Source organism: Nipponia nippon, unplaced genomic scaffold, assembly GCF_047370975.1.
Source record: "Nipponia nippon isolate SJK-2023a ecotype South Korea unplaced genomic scaffold, ASM4737097v1 scaffold_5, whole genome shotgun sequence".
NCBI lineage: Eukaryota > Metazoa > Chordata > Aves > Pelecaniformes > Threskiornithidae > Nipponia > Nipponia nippon.
Window position 1 is genome coordinate 13947267 of NW_028262369.1, and position 18715 is coordinate 13965981.

At 38.1% G+C, this 18715-nt stretch overlaps 1 protein-coding gene across 9 annotated transcripts in view; it reads left to right on the top strand.

Annotated features, from left to right (window-relative positions):
- SDK1 (sidekick cell adhesion molecule 1) overlaps positions 1-18715 on the top strand; it is a 424191-nt gene that overhangs the window by 61687 nt on the left and 343789 nt on the right. Inside the window, exon 1 of one of the 9 annotated variants that reach the window (XM_087732485.1) lies at positions 16667-16779. The exons of the other annotated variants lie outside the window; for them this stretch is intronic. Within the exon in view, the coding sequence (XP_087588611.1) occupies positions 16686-16779 (94 nt within the window). The 5' untranslated portion in view covers positions 16667-16685. Of the gene's footprint in view, positions 1-16666; positions 16780-18715 lie in introns of those variants that run through there. 9 annotated transcript variants of the gene reach the window in all.

The following is an 18715-nucleotide window of genomic DNA, read 5'->3' on the forward strand; positions in this document are numbered from 1 at the left end:
TGTCCAGAATACTGACGCTTGATATAGTTGTATAAGCTGATCGTTTGTATCCTATACAGCATGTGATTTCTTCAGTAAAGGGTTCACATGAGTGCAGACACTGAGTACGATAAACATGGCAAACTCAAACTTCTAAAACAGTAGTTTAATACTGCTGTTTTACTATTGTTTAATACATATATGCCTCAGGCATATATGATAGGACATACTAAAGAATGATGGCGATTCAAAAAGGAATTATAGAAGCTTCAAGGTGTGAGAGCTGTTCTTGTCATAATAAGACATGTTCTTTTTATGGTTAAAGCCAAGATAAGGAGCAGTGAAAATGAACTCATTCAATCAAGTTCTCGGGTTCTCTGGAATTATTCTTAAATGTTATTAACTGAATATAGGTTTGGAGATGACTTTTCTTTAAGAGTTTTGTAGTTTCTAATACATAATAAAATGTGTTTTAACTTATATATATACCCCTGACTACAAAAGAAGGTTTCGTGTGGAACTAACAGGTGGAGGGAAAAGAAAGCGACAATGTCCAAAAGCAAGGATACACAATGCTAAAATAATTACCATCATTTAAACTGTGGAAGCAAACCCAGCTATTTTGTTTAATATTAGCTATGTGACAATATGTCTAAGAGAACACATGCAGGTTCTTGTGCAGTCATTTGTCCTTATATTCTGGGTCCAGAATTTGTGTGGAATGTGTTAGTATAACATGTACTCTGGGGTTGTTCAGCCTGGAGAAGAGAAGGCTGCGGGGAGACCTTATTGCAGCCTTTCAATACTTAAAGGGGGCCTGCAAGAAAGATGGGAATAGTCTTTTTAGCAAGGCCTGCTGCGACAGGACAAGGGGTAATGGTTTTAAACTAAAGGAGGATTGATTTAGACTGAACACAACAAGAAAAATTTTTCATGACGAGGGTGGTGAAACACTGGAATGGGTTGCCCAGAGAGGCTGTAGATGCCCCATCCTTGGAAACATTCAAGGCCAGGCTGGATGGGGCTCTGAGCAACCTGATCTAGTTGAAGATGTCCTTGCCCATTGCAGGGGGGATGGACTAGATGACCTTTAAAGGCCCCTTCCATCCCAAAGCATGCTATGATTCTATTTAAGTACTGTGTTAGTATATCACTGTACCTGAGCTAACAAGACCTGCTGAAAGTCTGCACTGCCTTAATCTGCCTGTGTAGTTCCAAACTGGAACTGGTTTATGTTTGGCTCAGAACACAGGTAGAATACCTGTCCATATAGAGATATCCTCTGTAGTAATTTTAATATTCTATCTTGGTTACTGGACATGAGGCAAAATAAGGATCCATGTTAAAATGCATGTCTAGTAGAATACTAGATGTACCTTGACAAGATTACACGCATTACGCATTACACACATTACAACGGCCACTGGTAAGAAAAAAAGAAGGGTAATTGTCATAGGCGACTCCCTTCTGAGGGGAACAGAGGGCCCGATATGCCGACCGGACCCATCCCATAGGGAAGTCTGCTGCCTCCCTGGGGCCTGGGTCAGAGACATTACTCGGAAGCTCCCTAGGCTAGTAAAATCGTCCGATTATTATCCACTATTGGTTGTTCAGGTTGGCAGTGATGAGGTAGCTGATAGAGGCACAGAGACGATCAAAAGGGATTTTAGAGAACTGGGGTGATTACTTGAAGGATCAGGAGCGCAGGTAGTGTTTTCCTCCATCCCTTCAGTAGGCAGGAGGCATAAGGAAAGGAACAGGAAGACCCATCTCATTAACACGTGGCTCAGAGGCTGGTGCCAGGGGTGGAATTTTGGGTTTTTCAGTCATGGGGCAGTTTACATGGCACCAGGCCTGCTGGAGACAGATGGGGTTCACCTGTCGCAAAGGGGGAAAAGAATTCTGGCTCAGGAGCTAGCAGGCCTCATTGAGAGAGCTTTAAACTAGATTTGAAGGGGGAAGGGGATAAAACCAGGCTTGCTAGGGATGAGCCTAGGGGAGGCATGCTTGTGTTGGAGAAGAGATCAATAGCCCAACTGAAGTGCATTTACACCAATGCACGCAGCATGGGCAATAAGCAGGAGGAGCTGGAAGCCATTGCGCGGCAGGAAAACTATGATGTGGTCGCCATCACGGAAACATGGTGGGATGACTCACACAACTGGAGTGCTGCAATGGATGGCTACAAGCTCTCTAGAAGGGACAGGCAAGGAAGGAGAGGTGGTGGCGTAGCCTTGTACGTCAGAGAGTGTTTTGATTGTCTAGAGCGCAGCGAAGGTAATGATAAGGCTGAGTGCTTATGGGTAAAGATCAGAGGGAAGGCCAACAAGGCAGATATCCTGGTGGGAGTCTGTTATAGACCACCCAACCAGGATGAAGAAACAGATGAAGTATTCTACAAGCAGTTGGCCTAAGTCTCGCGATCTCTAGCCCTTGTTCTCGTGGGAGACTTCAACTTACCAAATATCTGCTGGAAATACAACACGGCAGAGAGAAAGCAGTCTTGGAGGTTCCTGGAGTGTGTGGGAGATAACTGCCCGACGCAGCTGGTAAGCGAGCCAACCAGGGCAGGTGCCCCGCTGGACCTGCTGTTTACGAACAGAGAGGGCCTGGTGGGCGACGTGGCGGTCGGAGGCTGTCTTGGGCTCAGCGGCCACGACATGATAGAGTTTTCAGTTCTTGGAGAAGTAAGGAAAGGGGTCAGCAAAACCGCTACCCTGAACCTTAGAAGGGCAGACTTTGGATTGTTTAGGAGTCTGGTTAAGAGAGTCCCTTGGGAGGCAGTCCTGAAGGGCAAAGGAGTCCAGGAAGGCTGGATGTTATTCAAGAAGGAAGTCTTAAAGGCACAGGAGCAGGCCGTCCCCATGTGCCGTGGGGAAGAAGACTGGCCTGGCTGAACAGAGCTTTGGCTGGAACTCAGAAAAAAATAGGAGAGCTTACCACCTTTGGAAGAAGGGGCGGGTGGCTCAGGAGGACTACAAGGATGTTGTGAGGTTATGCAGGGAGATTAGAAAAGCGAAGGCCCAGCTAGAACTTAAACTAGCCACCACCGTTAAAGATAACAAAAAATGTTTTTACAAATATATCAGTGACAAAAGGAGGGCCAGGTGGCCAAGAGGGCCAATGGCATCCTGGCTTGTATCAGGAATAGTGTGGCCAGCAGGACCAGGGAGGTGACAGTGCCCCTGTACTCGGCACTGGTGAGGCCGCACCTCGAGTACTGTGTTCAGTTTTGGGCCCCTCACTACAAGAAGGACATGGAGGTGCTGGAGCGTGTCCAGAGAAGGGCAACGAAGCTGGTGAAGGGTCTGGAGCACAAGTCTTATGAGGGGCGGCTGAGGGAGCTGGGGTTGTTTAGTCTGGAGAAGAGGAGGCTGAGGGGAGACCTTATTGCTCTCTACAACTACCTGAAAGGAGGCTGTAGCGAGGTGGGGGTCGGCCTCTTCTCCCACGTAACAAGCTAACGAGCGATAGGACGAGAGGAAACGGCCTCAAGCTGTGGCAGGGGAAGTTTAGGTTGGATATTAGGGAAAACTTCTTCACCGAAAGGGTAGTCAGGCACTGGAAGAGGCTGCCCAAGGAAGTGGTTGAATCTCCATCCCTGGAGGTATTTAAAAGACGGGTAGACGTGGTGCTTGAGGACATGGTTTAGTGGTGAACTTGGCAGTGCTAGGTTAGCATTTGGACTCAATGATCTTAAGGGTCTTTTCCAACCTTAATGATTCTATGATTCTATAAGATCAGTCCAAACTATAAAAATAAAAAGATAAATAAAAATAATTGATAAGCTCACTGGTTTTGTCCTGTTCTAAACTGGATCCATTGATCTGGAAAAATAAAAGTCTGTTGGAAGTAATAACCTCTGAACTTTGATCTGGATGTTTTATCTAATACAAGAACATATCACGATCTTGTGAAGATTCTTGCTAATTGCATAAGAACCAGTTAGAGAAGAGTCATTTAAGCCCCCAAAAGCAGTAATACCCGAGGCAGGAGTTTTTAGACTTTTCCAAAGACTTTCAGACAAAAAGAAGCTGTGGTAGCAGTTGTCTGCTTGCATTCCTCACAAAGCAAATTTTCCATTCTCTGTCTGAAGCTACCTATACCTTATGGCTTGACACAAACATTAGCAAGGAAGCAGTTGAGTTGTAAGTGCTGTTTCAGAACTGCACTGCTGTTGCAAAGGTGATACTAAACTGCTACCAAGAGAGCAGAAAGATTGCTTTGTATGTTTGGCTTTTATAGTGAAAGGTGATTTCAGATGCTAACTGTGTCTCTTTATATCTCTTGGCCCAGCACCATAAAGGGTGTGGTGAAACTGCTTCATAGGTACTGAACTTTCCTTTATCATATACTGCTGTAGTACCTGAAACCTCCTGTATGAAATAGCTGCTAAAGTGAGACTTATCTGCGCTGCTGTTGCAGCAATAGGGACACTGGTAGCCTATGCACTTGTTCCTTGCCATAAATTGATGCCTTCACAGGTTTTGTCATCCCAGGGTACCTGGTACTGGACTTTCAGTAACTTCACATTGAGTGAGCTTGCTTCTGTGTCTTTCTTATAAGACAAACCTAGCAGCTGTTCTGAGAATATGTGTTAAATGGTAAAAAATCCTCCATCGAAAACTGAAAAGGAAGATAGAGATGTTCTGCCTTTTTGGGTTCTACTTGAGGATGTGGTAAGAGTCTGTATGTCTTTTAGTTTTGTTTTGTTTTTAATTGCTGATCCAATAGAATATTCTACAGCTTTTTTTTTTTTTTTTAAATGGTAGTCATTTTAAGAAATGAGAACTTGATTGATCTAGCATCTTAGAGGGGTACTGTCTCTCATCTTTTATGGAATAATTTATGAACACATGGAAACACAAAATACAGTGGTTCTTTTTTTGCATAAAATGCAGGGCTGTTATAACAGATATAACAGGAGCAGCACTTTTAAAACTTTGCCTGTGCAGCATCTTAGAAGCAAACATTGCAGGGATAAATTATAATGTTCATATAAATATATGCCTGTCTAAATTTAACACTGAAATAAAGATACAGTTGCCTTAGTAAGTGACTGGATTTTAAAGATGCTGCACACTGAGAATTCACCTTGACTGAAGTGCTGAACTGAAATCACTTTTACATTTCCTCATCTTATGTACGTACTTCACTTCAAGATGATCACTCTCAGATAATCAAAATACTTACAAAAGTATTTGGAGGAGCAGGGGTATATTTTGATATGGTTTCTTGAGCTTGGGCACAAATGTTTGAAAATCCTGGCTGGGTTCTTGTCATCAGTGAAATAACCTGAGTACAGGTTACAAATTCTGGTTTGTTTCCAGTTAACTGGGCATTTAATGAGTACCACTACAACACTGGAGTACTATTGTACTATAGTTTTTTCTGAACTTTGCTGTGTGATTTTAAAAAGTACTAATTCAAGTTCAAAAGGTTTGTTAAATGCAAGATTCCTAGGAATTTTAAAAGTAATGTAATATATTAGAACTTACAAAGACCTTGGAAAGGTAAACGCTTCTCCAAGTAACTTTTGATTCTGTTGGTGGCATAAAAATGATGTTCAGGATCTCTTCTTGAAGGACTCTCATTAACATTTATGAAATAAAATGGAGGTAATTACTGTTGTGCGACTTTTCTACGAAATGTTTGGTAAGCATTTCCAATTTGTAGTTTCATAGTTTTCTATTTCTACCTGTAAATGCTTATTTGCAGAGAATATTGAATAGAACCATTAGAGCTGAGAGATATTCAGATAAAGATCTCTACGTAGCCATCACCAGCATTTCATCTTAGTACATAAATCAGGTAAATAGTCAATATACTGAGCAAATTTAAAAGATGTGAGAAACTTCATATGCCATTCCAATTTGATCTTTAGCAAATGATGTCTATTATAAAATAAAACATACTGATATTACTTCATGCAACTACCTTGGAAAAATGTTTTTGACTTACAAGTATTAGTTTCTGTCACAAATTGTATTTATTTTTCCTGCAGGTAGAACTCAGGGTGCCAACAATGTTCTGGTAAAAGTTAAAATTACTCCTATGGTGACAGCAAGTGGCAGACTTCATAATATTGCCTTTTTTTTAAAGATTTAAAGTTTCAATTTTAACAAGGTATAGAATAGGCTTTTGAGGAGTGACAAAGCTCCAGTTCTTTGCTTAATGTAATTTTCAGGAGAGTGACTACAATGTGTGGTTTCAAAGATGCAGCTAGGTTTTTCTCTAGTATAGTGGAACAGACCAGCCTCTCATGGCTATCTTTGCTTTCTTTATTTCTGCAGCATTACGTTTCCCTGTTAGAGGAGTAAAGTGATTTAAGGAGGAGGGAAAAAGAAGTTTTAGCTTCTTAAGACAATGTATATATTTTTTGAGCAAATATGTCAGCATTTTATGTTTTCACAAGGCTTTGCACATTAATTATATTATATAAAGAGTATTAATATTTAATACAGACATTTATTCTTGAGTGAAAATACTTGTTATATTTTATTGCCAAAAAGATTCATGGTAACACCTTGTCTGAATGCTGACAAATAATTTCTAAGAAATGATTATTTGGACTTGTGCATCCATCCTAGACTGGAAAAGCTTATCTTAGAATACATTATTTTAAACTTATTTTCAATTTTGAATGAGAATTAATATACTGAGTATATTTTCATTTCATCGTTGGTGTGCTAGATAAAAATAAAATATTCTTTCTTAGCCTCAATACTGTTATATAGCCATTCAGATTTAGTATTCTAATGGCCTGCTGACCCTCCTTGCTGAGAAATGGGGACTGAGAAATGTTCTTAGGCTATTTTTCATTAAGTGGCTGCAGATGTATTTAAATTGATTGAAAGTCATCTCTAATTACAGGTAATCATAAAGCAAATGATGATAAAGAAAAGGTAGTGTTAGGTTGAATTATTAGTCATTCTTTTTTAGTGCATTCTAATTAGATTACCCACTGTTCTTTCAGAAAAAGTACTTTGTAATAAAAATAAATATCTGTAAAATTACATTTTGTTTACCTGTGTTTGCATCTGTACTTATCTTGTTTTTATATACCTAGACCACTATACTGAGTGCAATATTATTTAAAGGCAATGTAATGTAGGCTACTGGGAAATTAAAGACTACTAAATATTTAATATGTTAATTGTACCTTTTAATCTCAAAAGAATTTGGAAGTCTCTCTTACATTTTTGAGGCTGATTATTTACTGAAAGCAGGTGGGAAGCTTGGAATATGTAATTGTGCTCTGCCATGATGAGGAAAATGACTGGTATTTTGGTAGTTTCTACATTTTTTTGCAGCATTCACACTTTCAGTTATTAAAACAAATAAAAAGAATTCTCCCCAGGAATTAACACCTGCCCCACCCCACCCCCCAAAAAAAAAAACCACAAAAAAACACAAAACAACCACAAAACAAAAAAAGTCCAAACAAACAAAAAAAACCCACCAAACTTGTTCAAATGTCCATGTTAATGTTTTGCTGCTATAAGAGATCATGGGTGGTAATTGGTTGTACCATATGGCCCAAAGAACTTCATGGTAAATATTTTATTGAATAAAGCTTTGTATTACAAAGGGACTATTCTGGTTGTAATTATCAAGCTAAAATCAATATCACTTTCCCAGACTGGTACTTTATATGTAAGGGTATTCTTAAATACAATAGTATAATCAATAAGCAACCGGACATTTTCCATTTTCAGTAATTAACTCTATCCAGTATTTTTTCAAGGGACCTTCTGCTTTCTATGCTATTAATAAGAGTTCTACTTGTTCCCATCATACTTACTAAATGGAGCCAAAAAGCATGGACAAAATTATGTTCGGGTTTTGAATACATTTAGTCTTCCACCACTCCTCTTTTGTTTCCTTTGGTGGCAAATACATCTATCATTGCTGAAATGAAATTGTTTTTCTTTTTAAAAAGAGAAATATCAAATGAATTTTTGGACAGGAACTGGAGAACCTTTTCCTCCAGTTTGGGAGAAAGCCCTGTTTATTAATGATCCCACTGAAGATCAAGTTTATTAACCTTTGTGGCTGCTGAAAGCACACACAAAATGTTTGCGTATGCGTTTCATACATATTAGGTAGTATACACTCCTAAGCATTAATTTAGCTGGTGTTCTGGGAGTGACTGTTCAAAAGGTTAAGGCATAGCTACTTTATGATATTGAAGTCAACAATATATACTCCTTTTAATTTCACTGTGTCAGCAGATCTGACTTTTTCAGGAATTTTGCAAGTGTTGCAGATAGTGCTTTTAGCACACTCTAAAACCTTTTTTAAGGTTTTTAGTTGCTGTTGGGTAGTTGAGGAAAGCAATCACATCCCATCTGACCATTCTCTTCAGACTGTACAACAAATCCAGCTTTCTCAGCCTCTTCCCATAGAGTGTTTTCTCCAATTTCCCACTGTCTTGGTGGTCCTCTATTTGCTTAACTCAACTTTGTCAATGTCTTTTGTGTGTGAGGGAACAGGAAGCTGGATGTAGTGCTCCAGATGTGTCTCCCAGGTGCTGACTAGAGAGCAATAGTCACACCCCTCGACCTTCTGGTCATGCTCTAACTAGCAGTCTTAATTTTTACTTGGTACTTCTCCCCAAAAGGAAAGAAAGGCAGCAAAAAGGGCTCCAGCTGTATGGAAGGATGAGACATTTTTCACTTTCCATTAGCGTAATCAAGACTAAATTTAACAGGTTTAAACTATTTATGTTGTAATAGCCTCGTATTCTTGATGAATAGGCACAGCAGGATGTCTTTTCTGCCTTTACAAAGGGTGCATCTGTTATCATTGTTGGTGTGATTGTTTAAGAACTAAATTAAAAACTTGACTTCATTTTAGCTTCTAAGAAAAGGATGCATCTATGCTGGAAATATTATTTTGTTTTTGTTTAAACCAATATTTGTAAATATTTTGATATAAGACAACTGAAAGTAATTCCTTGCTTTGAACTTTATACCTGTGAATGTTGCCATTGTTCCGATTATTTTGTTTTAATCAGAATTCATTTTAGAGTGAGCAAGTGTGAAATTATTGTTTTGAAAGATGACAAAATCTATGGTACACTTACTTTCAACAAAAATTATATTTCTTGTATAATAAGTTACAGATAATCCATATATTGTCTTTGAAGCTGGAATAAAATTGTTATTTCTCAGAATAAACTCACTTTACTTTCCAGGAATGGCAAAATAAATAGCTAAAACAGAAAATAAAATTTCTTTAGAAAGTAGTGTATTAACAACTTTTAAAGACAAAGCCATTAGAACTCTGGGGTTTTTTGAACAGTTAGTGAAACTAATTAGAATGAAAACTCAGATTAAGCATATATACCCACAAGTGTTCATGTAGTTTGTAATAACCAACCTACAGGAACAAATGTGAATTTCAGGAATTGCAATAACTATCATTGTGACAAAAAAACATCCATTACATAAAGACCAAGCAACCAGTCTGGCAGAACTTTCCTGGCAGATACAGCTGCCAGTGCACAGTTTCTGTAATCAATACCTTATATAGGGTAAAAATCATTTTACAGATTTTGTGTAAGGCAATGATGCTGCTCTGTTGAGAGAAGATACAGAACTTTATGTTAAGTAGCAACACTTTTCTCTTCCAAATGCACTTTTCTAATTTGAAAAGGATGTTCTGTTACTTGGCAGGGTGGTTGAAATTATACAGTTCATAAAGAAAAGATACATTTCAAGACACTGTGAATGTATACGCTGAAATTGTTCCTGACATTTGAACTCAGAATATGAAAAGTAACTGTAGTACTTTATAAAGAATATATTTTTTGCTCTGATTGACTGCTAAATTAGTTTAGTAAATTTTCTCAGTATGTTTTGTTACTAATATTTTATATATATGTTTTGCTGACAATAAAAATGGTCACAAATTTACCTTAATCATTTGCTTCATTTTCTCATCGGTCTTTTCTAGTATATTTGTTCAGTCCCATTTAACCACAAACCAAATATATGGTACTTCTGAGAGCTGGTAAAAAGAATTATTGAGGCATTGTGTACTGATAAAAGATACTCTTCCATAATGCGTGGATAGAGGAAAAGAAAGAAACTGTATTACCCCAACAGTACTTCCAATTTAAGATCTCTGATGAAATTTCTTTAAAAATGGTGAAGTATCCTAAACTGGATGCCAGTGAAGCGTATTCATAAATGTTTTAACATATACCAGTGACTATGTTTAAAGTAATAGAGTACTTAATTATAAACCTCAACAATATTGTCAAACTAGCCAGCCTTTGCTAAAATAGTGTTCGGCAAATGATTGGCTTTATGGATTAAAGTACTTCGGTTGATGGCTTCTACCTACAGGTTAAAGCTTATTTTCAGTTATAGTTGTGGAAATAACTTTAATATAACTATTTAAGTCTTTCCAAAAACACTGTATATATGAAATTATTTAAATTATGTTGTTCAGTAATATGTAATTATGGCTTTTTTTAAACAGGCAGAGAAGAATCAAGAGCATGATTTTTCTTCAGTATTAGTGGGAAATCACCGGTTGTGTTTTGAAGGAACTTTTATACAACTCTTTACTTGAAAGGATTATGTTGTAAAAACATGCTTTTCTCAGAGCTAAGAGGGTGTTTTTGTTTGGTTGTTTTTTGGTTTATCTGCTTGACTTGTTGCTTTGGACAGTAGACACGTGGAGTGTAGTTAAGTGACCTAAGCACTCCTGCCGTCATTTCTGGAATTTCTGTAGGTAATGGATGTACTTCCATTTTATTTTCATTCACTTAATAATACACCCCTAAATTCAGTTGAGTAACCCCATTTCTCTCACTTCCTTTGTGTGTGTGTAATCTCAGTAAAATTATTCAGATTTTTATCCTGATTTTGGGATCCTGATGTCTATATCTGACTGCCAGTCCCTCACATCCCTCATAACCTTCATTGCCTGTGCTGATTGTTCCTATCTGTGGCATGGCAATAGACTTTCTGCAGTTTTACAACTTGGATATAGCATTGTCCTTCAGTCTTCATGAAAACCAGGTGGCGCATCTATTCAGGAACTTGCACAAGTTTTCTCATGGCCTTTGCAAAAACATGTTCTTTGTATTCCTGTTGGTATGGAGAAGAATTCCTGGCTCCAAGGCGTTTGAGCTACTTCCCAAGAGCCAGGTTCTCAACTGCTAACTCACCTGGCATATAAAATTATAAATAAAAGTGCTATGGATGTTTTTTCTGAAAGAAGCGTGCTATGTTTGTTAGTAACGTAGAGGGCACTGGGCATGGGAGGACATGAGGGTGTGAAAGTACAGGTGATGTGATATGGATCTGTGTCCGTATAACACCTGTTTGATGGTGGCCTCTGTGTCCTCACAGTGAGATGGCTGCAGAATAATGCCATTTAGACTGTGTGCAAGGAAATCCTAAAGGAATTGTAAAAACTGGGTGCTTACAAGGTTGCCTTTGCTTTTCAGAAAGCACTGATTTAGTCAGCTAACATGACTCCTGTTAAGGAGTGTATTTGAATTTTTTTAATGCTGAGTTAGTTGAATAAATCTTAACACAATTTACCTGTATCCCTTAATGAAGTTTTAAACATTCCTATGAGTTGTTCTGTTACCTGTACAACCGTCTTCTAAGGATGTGCTTAATTGAATTTATGTCAGATGGGATTTAAAACTTTCATAATGTATGCAGAATAAGTGTAATAGGTTTTGCTTTGGAATATGATAACCAAGGGACATTTTAATTCCTCAAGATAACCCAGCGTATATAATATTTCTGTCTCTAACTGGTGATAGAATCTTCAGTTCCTCTCTCTTCCACCAACCAAAAAAAAGATGAGAAGCACAGAAAATGAGTATTTTACAGTGGATACTCCATTTACATGTATTTCCTGCATATAGGAGCATAAAGTTTTGAAATGTGTTGGCAGGCAGGATACTTGCAGAAATAAATACTGTAAATGCTTTTTAATGGCTTAACGTAAATATGATGTACCTGACTCAATACTGTAGCGTCCACATTTCTTTCACATGAATGTTAAATTTGTGGTTACTCTGGAGATCAGCGGGAATTTTATTGGTGTTCTTTGGGTTACAGAAATAAGTTAATGTTTGTAACCTGCATTGCTAGGAAGAGTAAAACGAGAGGGATAACAGAAAGAATTCCTGATGTTTTTAAAACATTTTTAGCCTTGAAGGTTTTTACTAAAATCATAGAAGATTTTATTTAAAACTAAGAATTTTTCTTTTCAGATTTAAGAAATTCTCATACAATTTGGCTATGACAAGTGGGATTCATGGCAAATACCGACATTTGTATAGAGAAGGCAGATGGAAAGAGGATTTTAAACAGATCTATTCTTATCTTTGGTATTATATATTAATAACTTATGCCCTATCCTTTTGGGTAGTGGGATGGAGTTAACTTTCTTCATAGTAGCCCATATGGTGCTGTGTTTTGAATTTGTGACTAAAATGGTGTTGATAACCCACTGATGTTTTGGCTGTTGCTGAGCAGTGCTTGCCCAGTGTCAAGGCTTTCTCTTACTCTGTAGGCTGGGGATGCAGCCAGGACAGCTGACCTGAACTGGCCAAAGGAACACTCCATCCCATAAAATGTCATGCTTAGCGATAAAAAAAAAAACAAACCACAACAACAAACCAAACCTAAAAAGCCCCAGTGTGGGCTGTTCAGTCTTCCCAAGGTAGTTGTTGCTTAGAGACTGGGGGGGGGGCATCAGTCTGCTCGTGGGAGGTGGTGAGTGGTTGTCTTTGCATCACTTGTTTGTTCCCCCTCCCCATTTCCTTCACTTATTAAACTGCCTTTATCTTCACCTATGAGTTTTCTCACTTTTGCTTTATTCTGTCCCTCATCCTGTTGTGGGGGGAGTGAGCAAGTGGCTGTGTGGGTGCTTAGCTGCTGGCTGGGGTCAGCCCACCACAGAGAGTCACTCCATAACCTACAGTACCAATGGGGCGGAGCGGGGGGAAGTACTCTTTGATTTTTATAAACAAAATAAGTAAACATCAGAGAGATCACATGTAATATATTTAATTCTCTATCTAGTTCACTGGAATTGCCCCAGTGGAGATGCATGGGTCTTATAGCTGGCAGGATTTGTTTTTTTTCAAAACAGAAATGTGTGTTGTCTTAGATTTTTTTCGTAGGTTATAAGATCTTGCTCTTTCCCTAGGAAGTGGAATGTAAATATCATATTTCCAGTTTACAAGGAGTGTGAAAAAACTGACCCTAGATGTTATGGACATTAGATATTATTAGCTTTATTTGTGTTGAAACAAATTGTGCGTAAGGCTTTTTCCTGACAAAACCTTTGCATTAAGAAACTTGTGTTATTTCTGTGATGAATAAGCTGGCTTTGCCTAGTTTGTATTCTACTGTTGATCATTGCTTTATATTGTTTCCCTTTGTTAATAAGTAGGTAAATATCTCCAAATCAAAAGCCTGGTGCTGAGTTCATTGATTTTTGGGAAGCCTTTGATTCCTGACAAAGGAATCTTTCTAGCTACAAGATGTTAGAAGGAAAAATTCAAGTGAATTTGAAGTGTGTGTGTCTCATCATGCAGCTCAGACAAGGTGGTATATCATTAAGAATTAAATTTAATTTTTTAACCAAAATGGTTATTGAAGAAATAAGGATGTATTTTCTTTCCATTTCTCATCAATTAGAAAACCCACAATTAATACACAATATTGAAAGTATGAGAAATTCTAGGTTTAAGTATTTTACGTAGTATGGTACATATGGATTACTCACTGTTTCTCATTGAGTCTCAGTGACTTTCAGACTATCGGCCTTGCATGCTGAATTAATTAGGCTATACAGAAGAATGCATAGTTAAACTCAAGTGGCTGTCACTTCTTTTGGTCGTAAGGTAATGTAAAATAGGAATATAGGTTTGGTTAGGCCTGTATTTTATGTCTTGGTATAAGCCTATCATTACTACAATTCACCTTGTGTAAGGTTTAGCAGTGATTCATGAGAATATTTGTTATGATATAAAAAAGAACAAAAAAATCCTCACCTTTTAGGAATGTGTATGCATTCTAGAAATACACAATTTATGTAGCAGACTCAGGGCATTATTTAATATCTTTATGAATTATGAAGAAGAAATGTGGTGGCATTGGAGGCAGTAGTGGCTTGCAGAGTTCTAGGCTGTAGGTGACAGTGAAGTGAAAAAGGAATGGCTTCATCCTATATTCCTACTGTTACTCATCTTGCACATGTAGCAGTGGTTGGTATAAAGAGTGAATAAGCTGTTAAAAATAAAATAATAATGCTGGTAACGGCAGTCAGGCAAGCAGACATTTATGTGACCTATGAGCTGTAGTCCCGGCTCACAAAAAGTCTCAGACAGATATGGTCTGAGAGCAGCCTGACCTTTGGTCTAAACTGTTACGGCAGTGGTATGTTCTCCACAGGTTTTGCTTTTTATAGGTTTTAAATTTAACAAATGTTAACTTTAAATGAGCTGGAGGGATCCAAGTTGGTGCAAATAAATTATTTGACAATTTCATGAGGCTGTTATGACCCCTTAGAATTATGGCCTGTCATTAGAAACCCATCAAAATGTATTTATGGAGCTTGATTTCATTGAACTGTCTTGTGTTGTTTTTCTGCTTTTTTCTCTGCGAAGTATTAAGCCTTGATAGTTTCTTTTGTATTAGTGAAGTGGCATATATTAATGTTTGAGCATACTCATTGACAAACACACAATGACAGATTAAAATGTGCAATTGAAATTCTAGTTTTTAAACTTGGTATTTTCCTGAAATAAATATTTGACATGTTTACTAGACCAGTGGTTCTTAGCCATTCTTCTTCCTTTCAGAAATGACACGAGTTGCTGCTTAGCATGTGCTTTTCTTTTTCCTTTTTCTGGACCCCATGAAGTATTCCCTACACAGAGACTGAAAACTGCTACATACTCTTTGGGGTTTCAGGATTTAAGGGATATTTTAAGAATGTTGAGGGGTGAGGATTTGCAGTTGCTTGCAGGTTTGGATTTTTTTTCTTCTTTCCTGTAGTATTTCAGTATTTTGTGTGTTGGGGTTTTCTTCTGTTTTGTTTTGTCTTGTTTTGTTTTCCTTAGACTCCCTAGTGGCTTGCTGTGTCCTCTTACCCACCACACTAGAGGATCGCTCACTAGAGATCGAGCAAAAGATGGATAAATTTCAAAAAGAGGTTTAGTCAAGCAAGCTGAGATGTGTATGATCCAAGGGCTGAGTAATTTTTACTTACCTGCATTTTGAAATGCATGTTGATGTGACAAGATGACATGACAGCTGAACTCTTAAAATATTAGCATGGTTTGATTAAAACTTAAAAGGAAGTAACTGGAAAGTGAAACTACTGTCAAATTTGTTATAGCGTGTACAAACAAACTTACCCATGTTGCTTTGAGTTTTCAAAAACTCAGATTATCACATTTTACATTGTTGGAGCAATTTTACAATAGAACATCATGGAAAAACTCACGAGTTCCTTTATTTTGTAGCCTGCCTAAAATCACAGCAGAGAATTTTCCTAGGGGGGAAGAGTAAATTCCACTCCCATGTTATATTATGCTTCCTTTCTTTGATTTACTTTACGTATTCCAGATTTATTTATTTATGCTTATCTGAGAAGGACTGAGAGCTGATAACTGACTCAGCAGTAATGGGATAGCAATAATCAGAGTAATCTAGCAAAATAAGTTTTGTTTTTCAACATAGATAAAACAAGTTAATCTAAGGGGGAGAAGTGTGAGTCATCAACTTGGAGTTCACTCACTAGCAACCTGTCATCCCACTTTCTCCAGAATATTTTTCTGTGCTTCGTCAAAGGATTTTTTAGATCTTTTCCTTTCTTCATTGTACTGGTGGTCACGGCAACAGCTAATTTTCATTTAGTTGACAGTGGCCCTAGCACCTGCCACAAGTATGGAGTACTAGAAGTTAAATCAAGCTCAGTCCCCTGGGAGATAGTAATTCAAGTCCTTGTATTATGCTAAGGAGGATGAGTGATGGGATATGTTATCAGAAGAGGATTATGAATTTGTGTGTTGAAATAAGATTTTGAAAGCTCCTGGTGTCTCCTCCCCGTTCCCCCAGCCCAGGAAGGATTGCTGTCCTAGCCAAAGTCTGTGACATACTTTCCTTCAAGACATAGTCCAGTATTAGAATGCAGAAGGAACATATCAAGCTGGAAAAGACAAGAAACTTCTCTCCTATGCTTTTCTTTGCTGTCTTAATTATTGTTTGCTTGTTTTGGGAATTCTTTAAGTGAGCTGTTGCTGATTTTTTTTTTTCTTTATTTTTCTGTACTCATTTGACTGATCCTGGTTAAGATGGTCTGAAACCCCTAAAAGATCAGCTGTCCTTTATCAGTTATTTAATGAGATAATTTTTGCATCTAGTTGTTTCCTAATGTAACTACAAAAGTTTTTTTCCCCTGAGATTTCTCATGCACTTTGATTTGCTCTTGCGCTTTCTTTAATGTGCTCTTGTTCTCTCACACTTGCTGTCTCTCTCTTGCAAGTTGAGTTCTTAGTTGAGATGTGATGTAGTGGGGTAAATGCCATCAGTTTTAAAGGAAGAAGGAGCTGTGTGACTGTGGTTCATACTGGGCTATGAAAAACATGTTTTGTGGATTAATGACTAGATTGAGGAGCACAGAAGGAGGACAGATGACACGGGGCTTGAGGCATGCAATCAGCAGAAAGCACTGTGACCTGGAAGGGGGATGGCCTACAGCAAACACGCAATGAGAATCCAGCAGCTGGAGAAAGCAGAGGCACACGTACGTGTATGCATTTTATTATTTTAAACTAGCAGTCTCCAGAACCAGATGAAAGGTAGAATCTCGAAGATTCTGCTGGGTGCCATGTTAGTTTCTTCAAACTTCAGGATAGTCCAAGGTGACTTTCTTGCCTGTCACACCTCTGAAGTTCACAGCATCCAGTCTGTCAAAGAACAAGTGCTACACACCCTGAGGCAACTACAGCTAGTGAACAGTATTTGGAAGGTAAAATAAATATCAGTGATGTCCTTGCTGAACTTGAGAGCGCTCATTAAGCATCTGTTTTAATTTCTCTTTTACTTTACTGGCATATGAACAAGGATGTAAACTGTCTTGCAGAGCTGGTGTTAATGTATAATACTAAAAAGTCAACAAACCATGCATATGGTACAGGTTCTTTTTGCTCAAAATGTTGGTTAGTCTTGATAAGAACCTTTCAAATGGGGAGGCCCTGCTGGCTTCCTAGTGCTATAGTGCATAGCCAGTGAAAATTCTGTGCAATATCACTGAAGGCAATGTGAAATATTATCTTGTTTTTCATCTTGGATATAAGGAATATTTTAGAAGAGAAGTACTGAATGGTAGATACATGAAGAGATTTCCTTTCAAAACTGACTGAATCATACCTAGATTTTTCAGTCTTACTAGCAGCTATAGAGTTTGTGCGTTGTGGATCATACTTGAGATTGAGCGCTATTCCAGTAATGAGGTTAAACTTGCCATTAAAATTAACTGTGAAGCATGATGTTTACTTCAGGTCTGTTCTGAAATGTAGGAGTGCATGAAAGTGGTGTGTTATAAATAGCAGTTCTGCGATTCATTCTGAATCACCATACACAGTTTTTTGTATTTCCCTAGTAATACTTACAAGTAGTGTTTTTGTTTAAATCTTTTCCTCCTCATGTCCTCCCCACACTGTGCAAGGCTTGGTTTGTCCTGAATCACTAACAAAAAAGAGCAAAATGCAATACAACAGTCAAAAAACCTTCACATCATGTCCTTATTTCAAACTTCAGGCAAGCAAAAAAGAATTATGTTCCAGGTCCTAAAAGCGATACTCTGAAATGGTTTCACAAACTTTGACCAGAAAATTACGTTTTAAAGCATCTACAGTAAGCCCAGGGAGGTTCAGAGCCCAGTATTATGTGACATAATCCTTCTGCTCGAGGAATGTGTTGTCGATGCAGTGAGGATATGACCAGCCTGTGTCGCCTTCCGTCAGGGCTGCGGTCCCTGGACCATTCTCATTAAATAGTATAGCCAGAAAGGAGACATGGCCCTCTGGTTAAGCTCCCAGACATAAGTCTGGCTGGATTCTATTGTGACAGTCAGGTCTTCTGTTTTATCTGAAGACTAGAGTTTACAGAAGCTATGTAAGCTGTTTACATAGTTGAGATTCAAGAGCATTATCTTAATGCTTTGTTGATCTCTAAAGCTTGTATGGGCAGTGGAATGAAGGGAGGAACCACTGTTCCAAAGTTCTTGAGGTCAGCTTAAGAAGTTTTATTTAAACCTGTTGTAATAAAGTATTTTTTTTAAATTTAGGATTGATGTAAAGAACTGCAACCTCATCAAGTACTTTTTGGCCTATATACAAAATAGTATAAAACTCCCGGGTATTCTTAGTAAGCACTTTGCTTTGTCTTCATTTGAAACCCATTGTACAGAGTTTCAAGGACATCTGTCAGGGATCCTGTAGAGATGTCTCCTCCCATTTATCTGCTTAAATGGTGCTCGAAAAAGTACTCCTGCTCATAATTCAGGTATTACTTCAGTGTTTGAAGAGCAATTCTGGTGCTTCAATGAAAAACTTGCTGCAGGACCCTTCACAATATATCCGAGCAGGAAAAGGGCGGTGGGGAGAGGCAGCTGGGAGTGCTCCTGTGACTAGTGCTAATATGACTGCAGTGCTTGTTGTGCTGATCTTGAAGGCTTA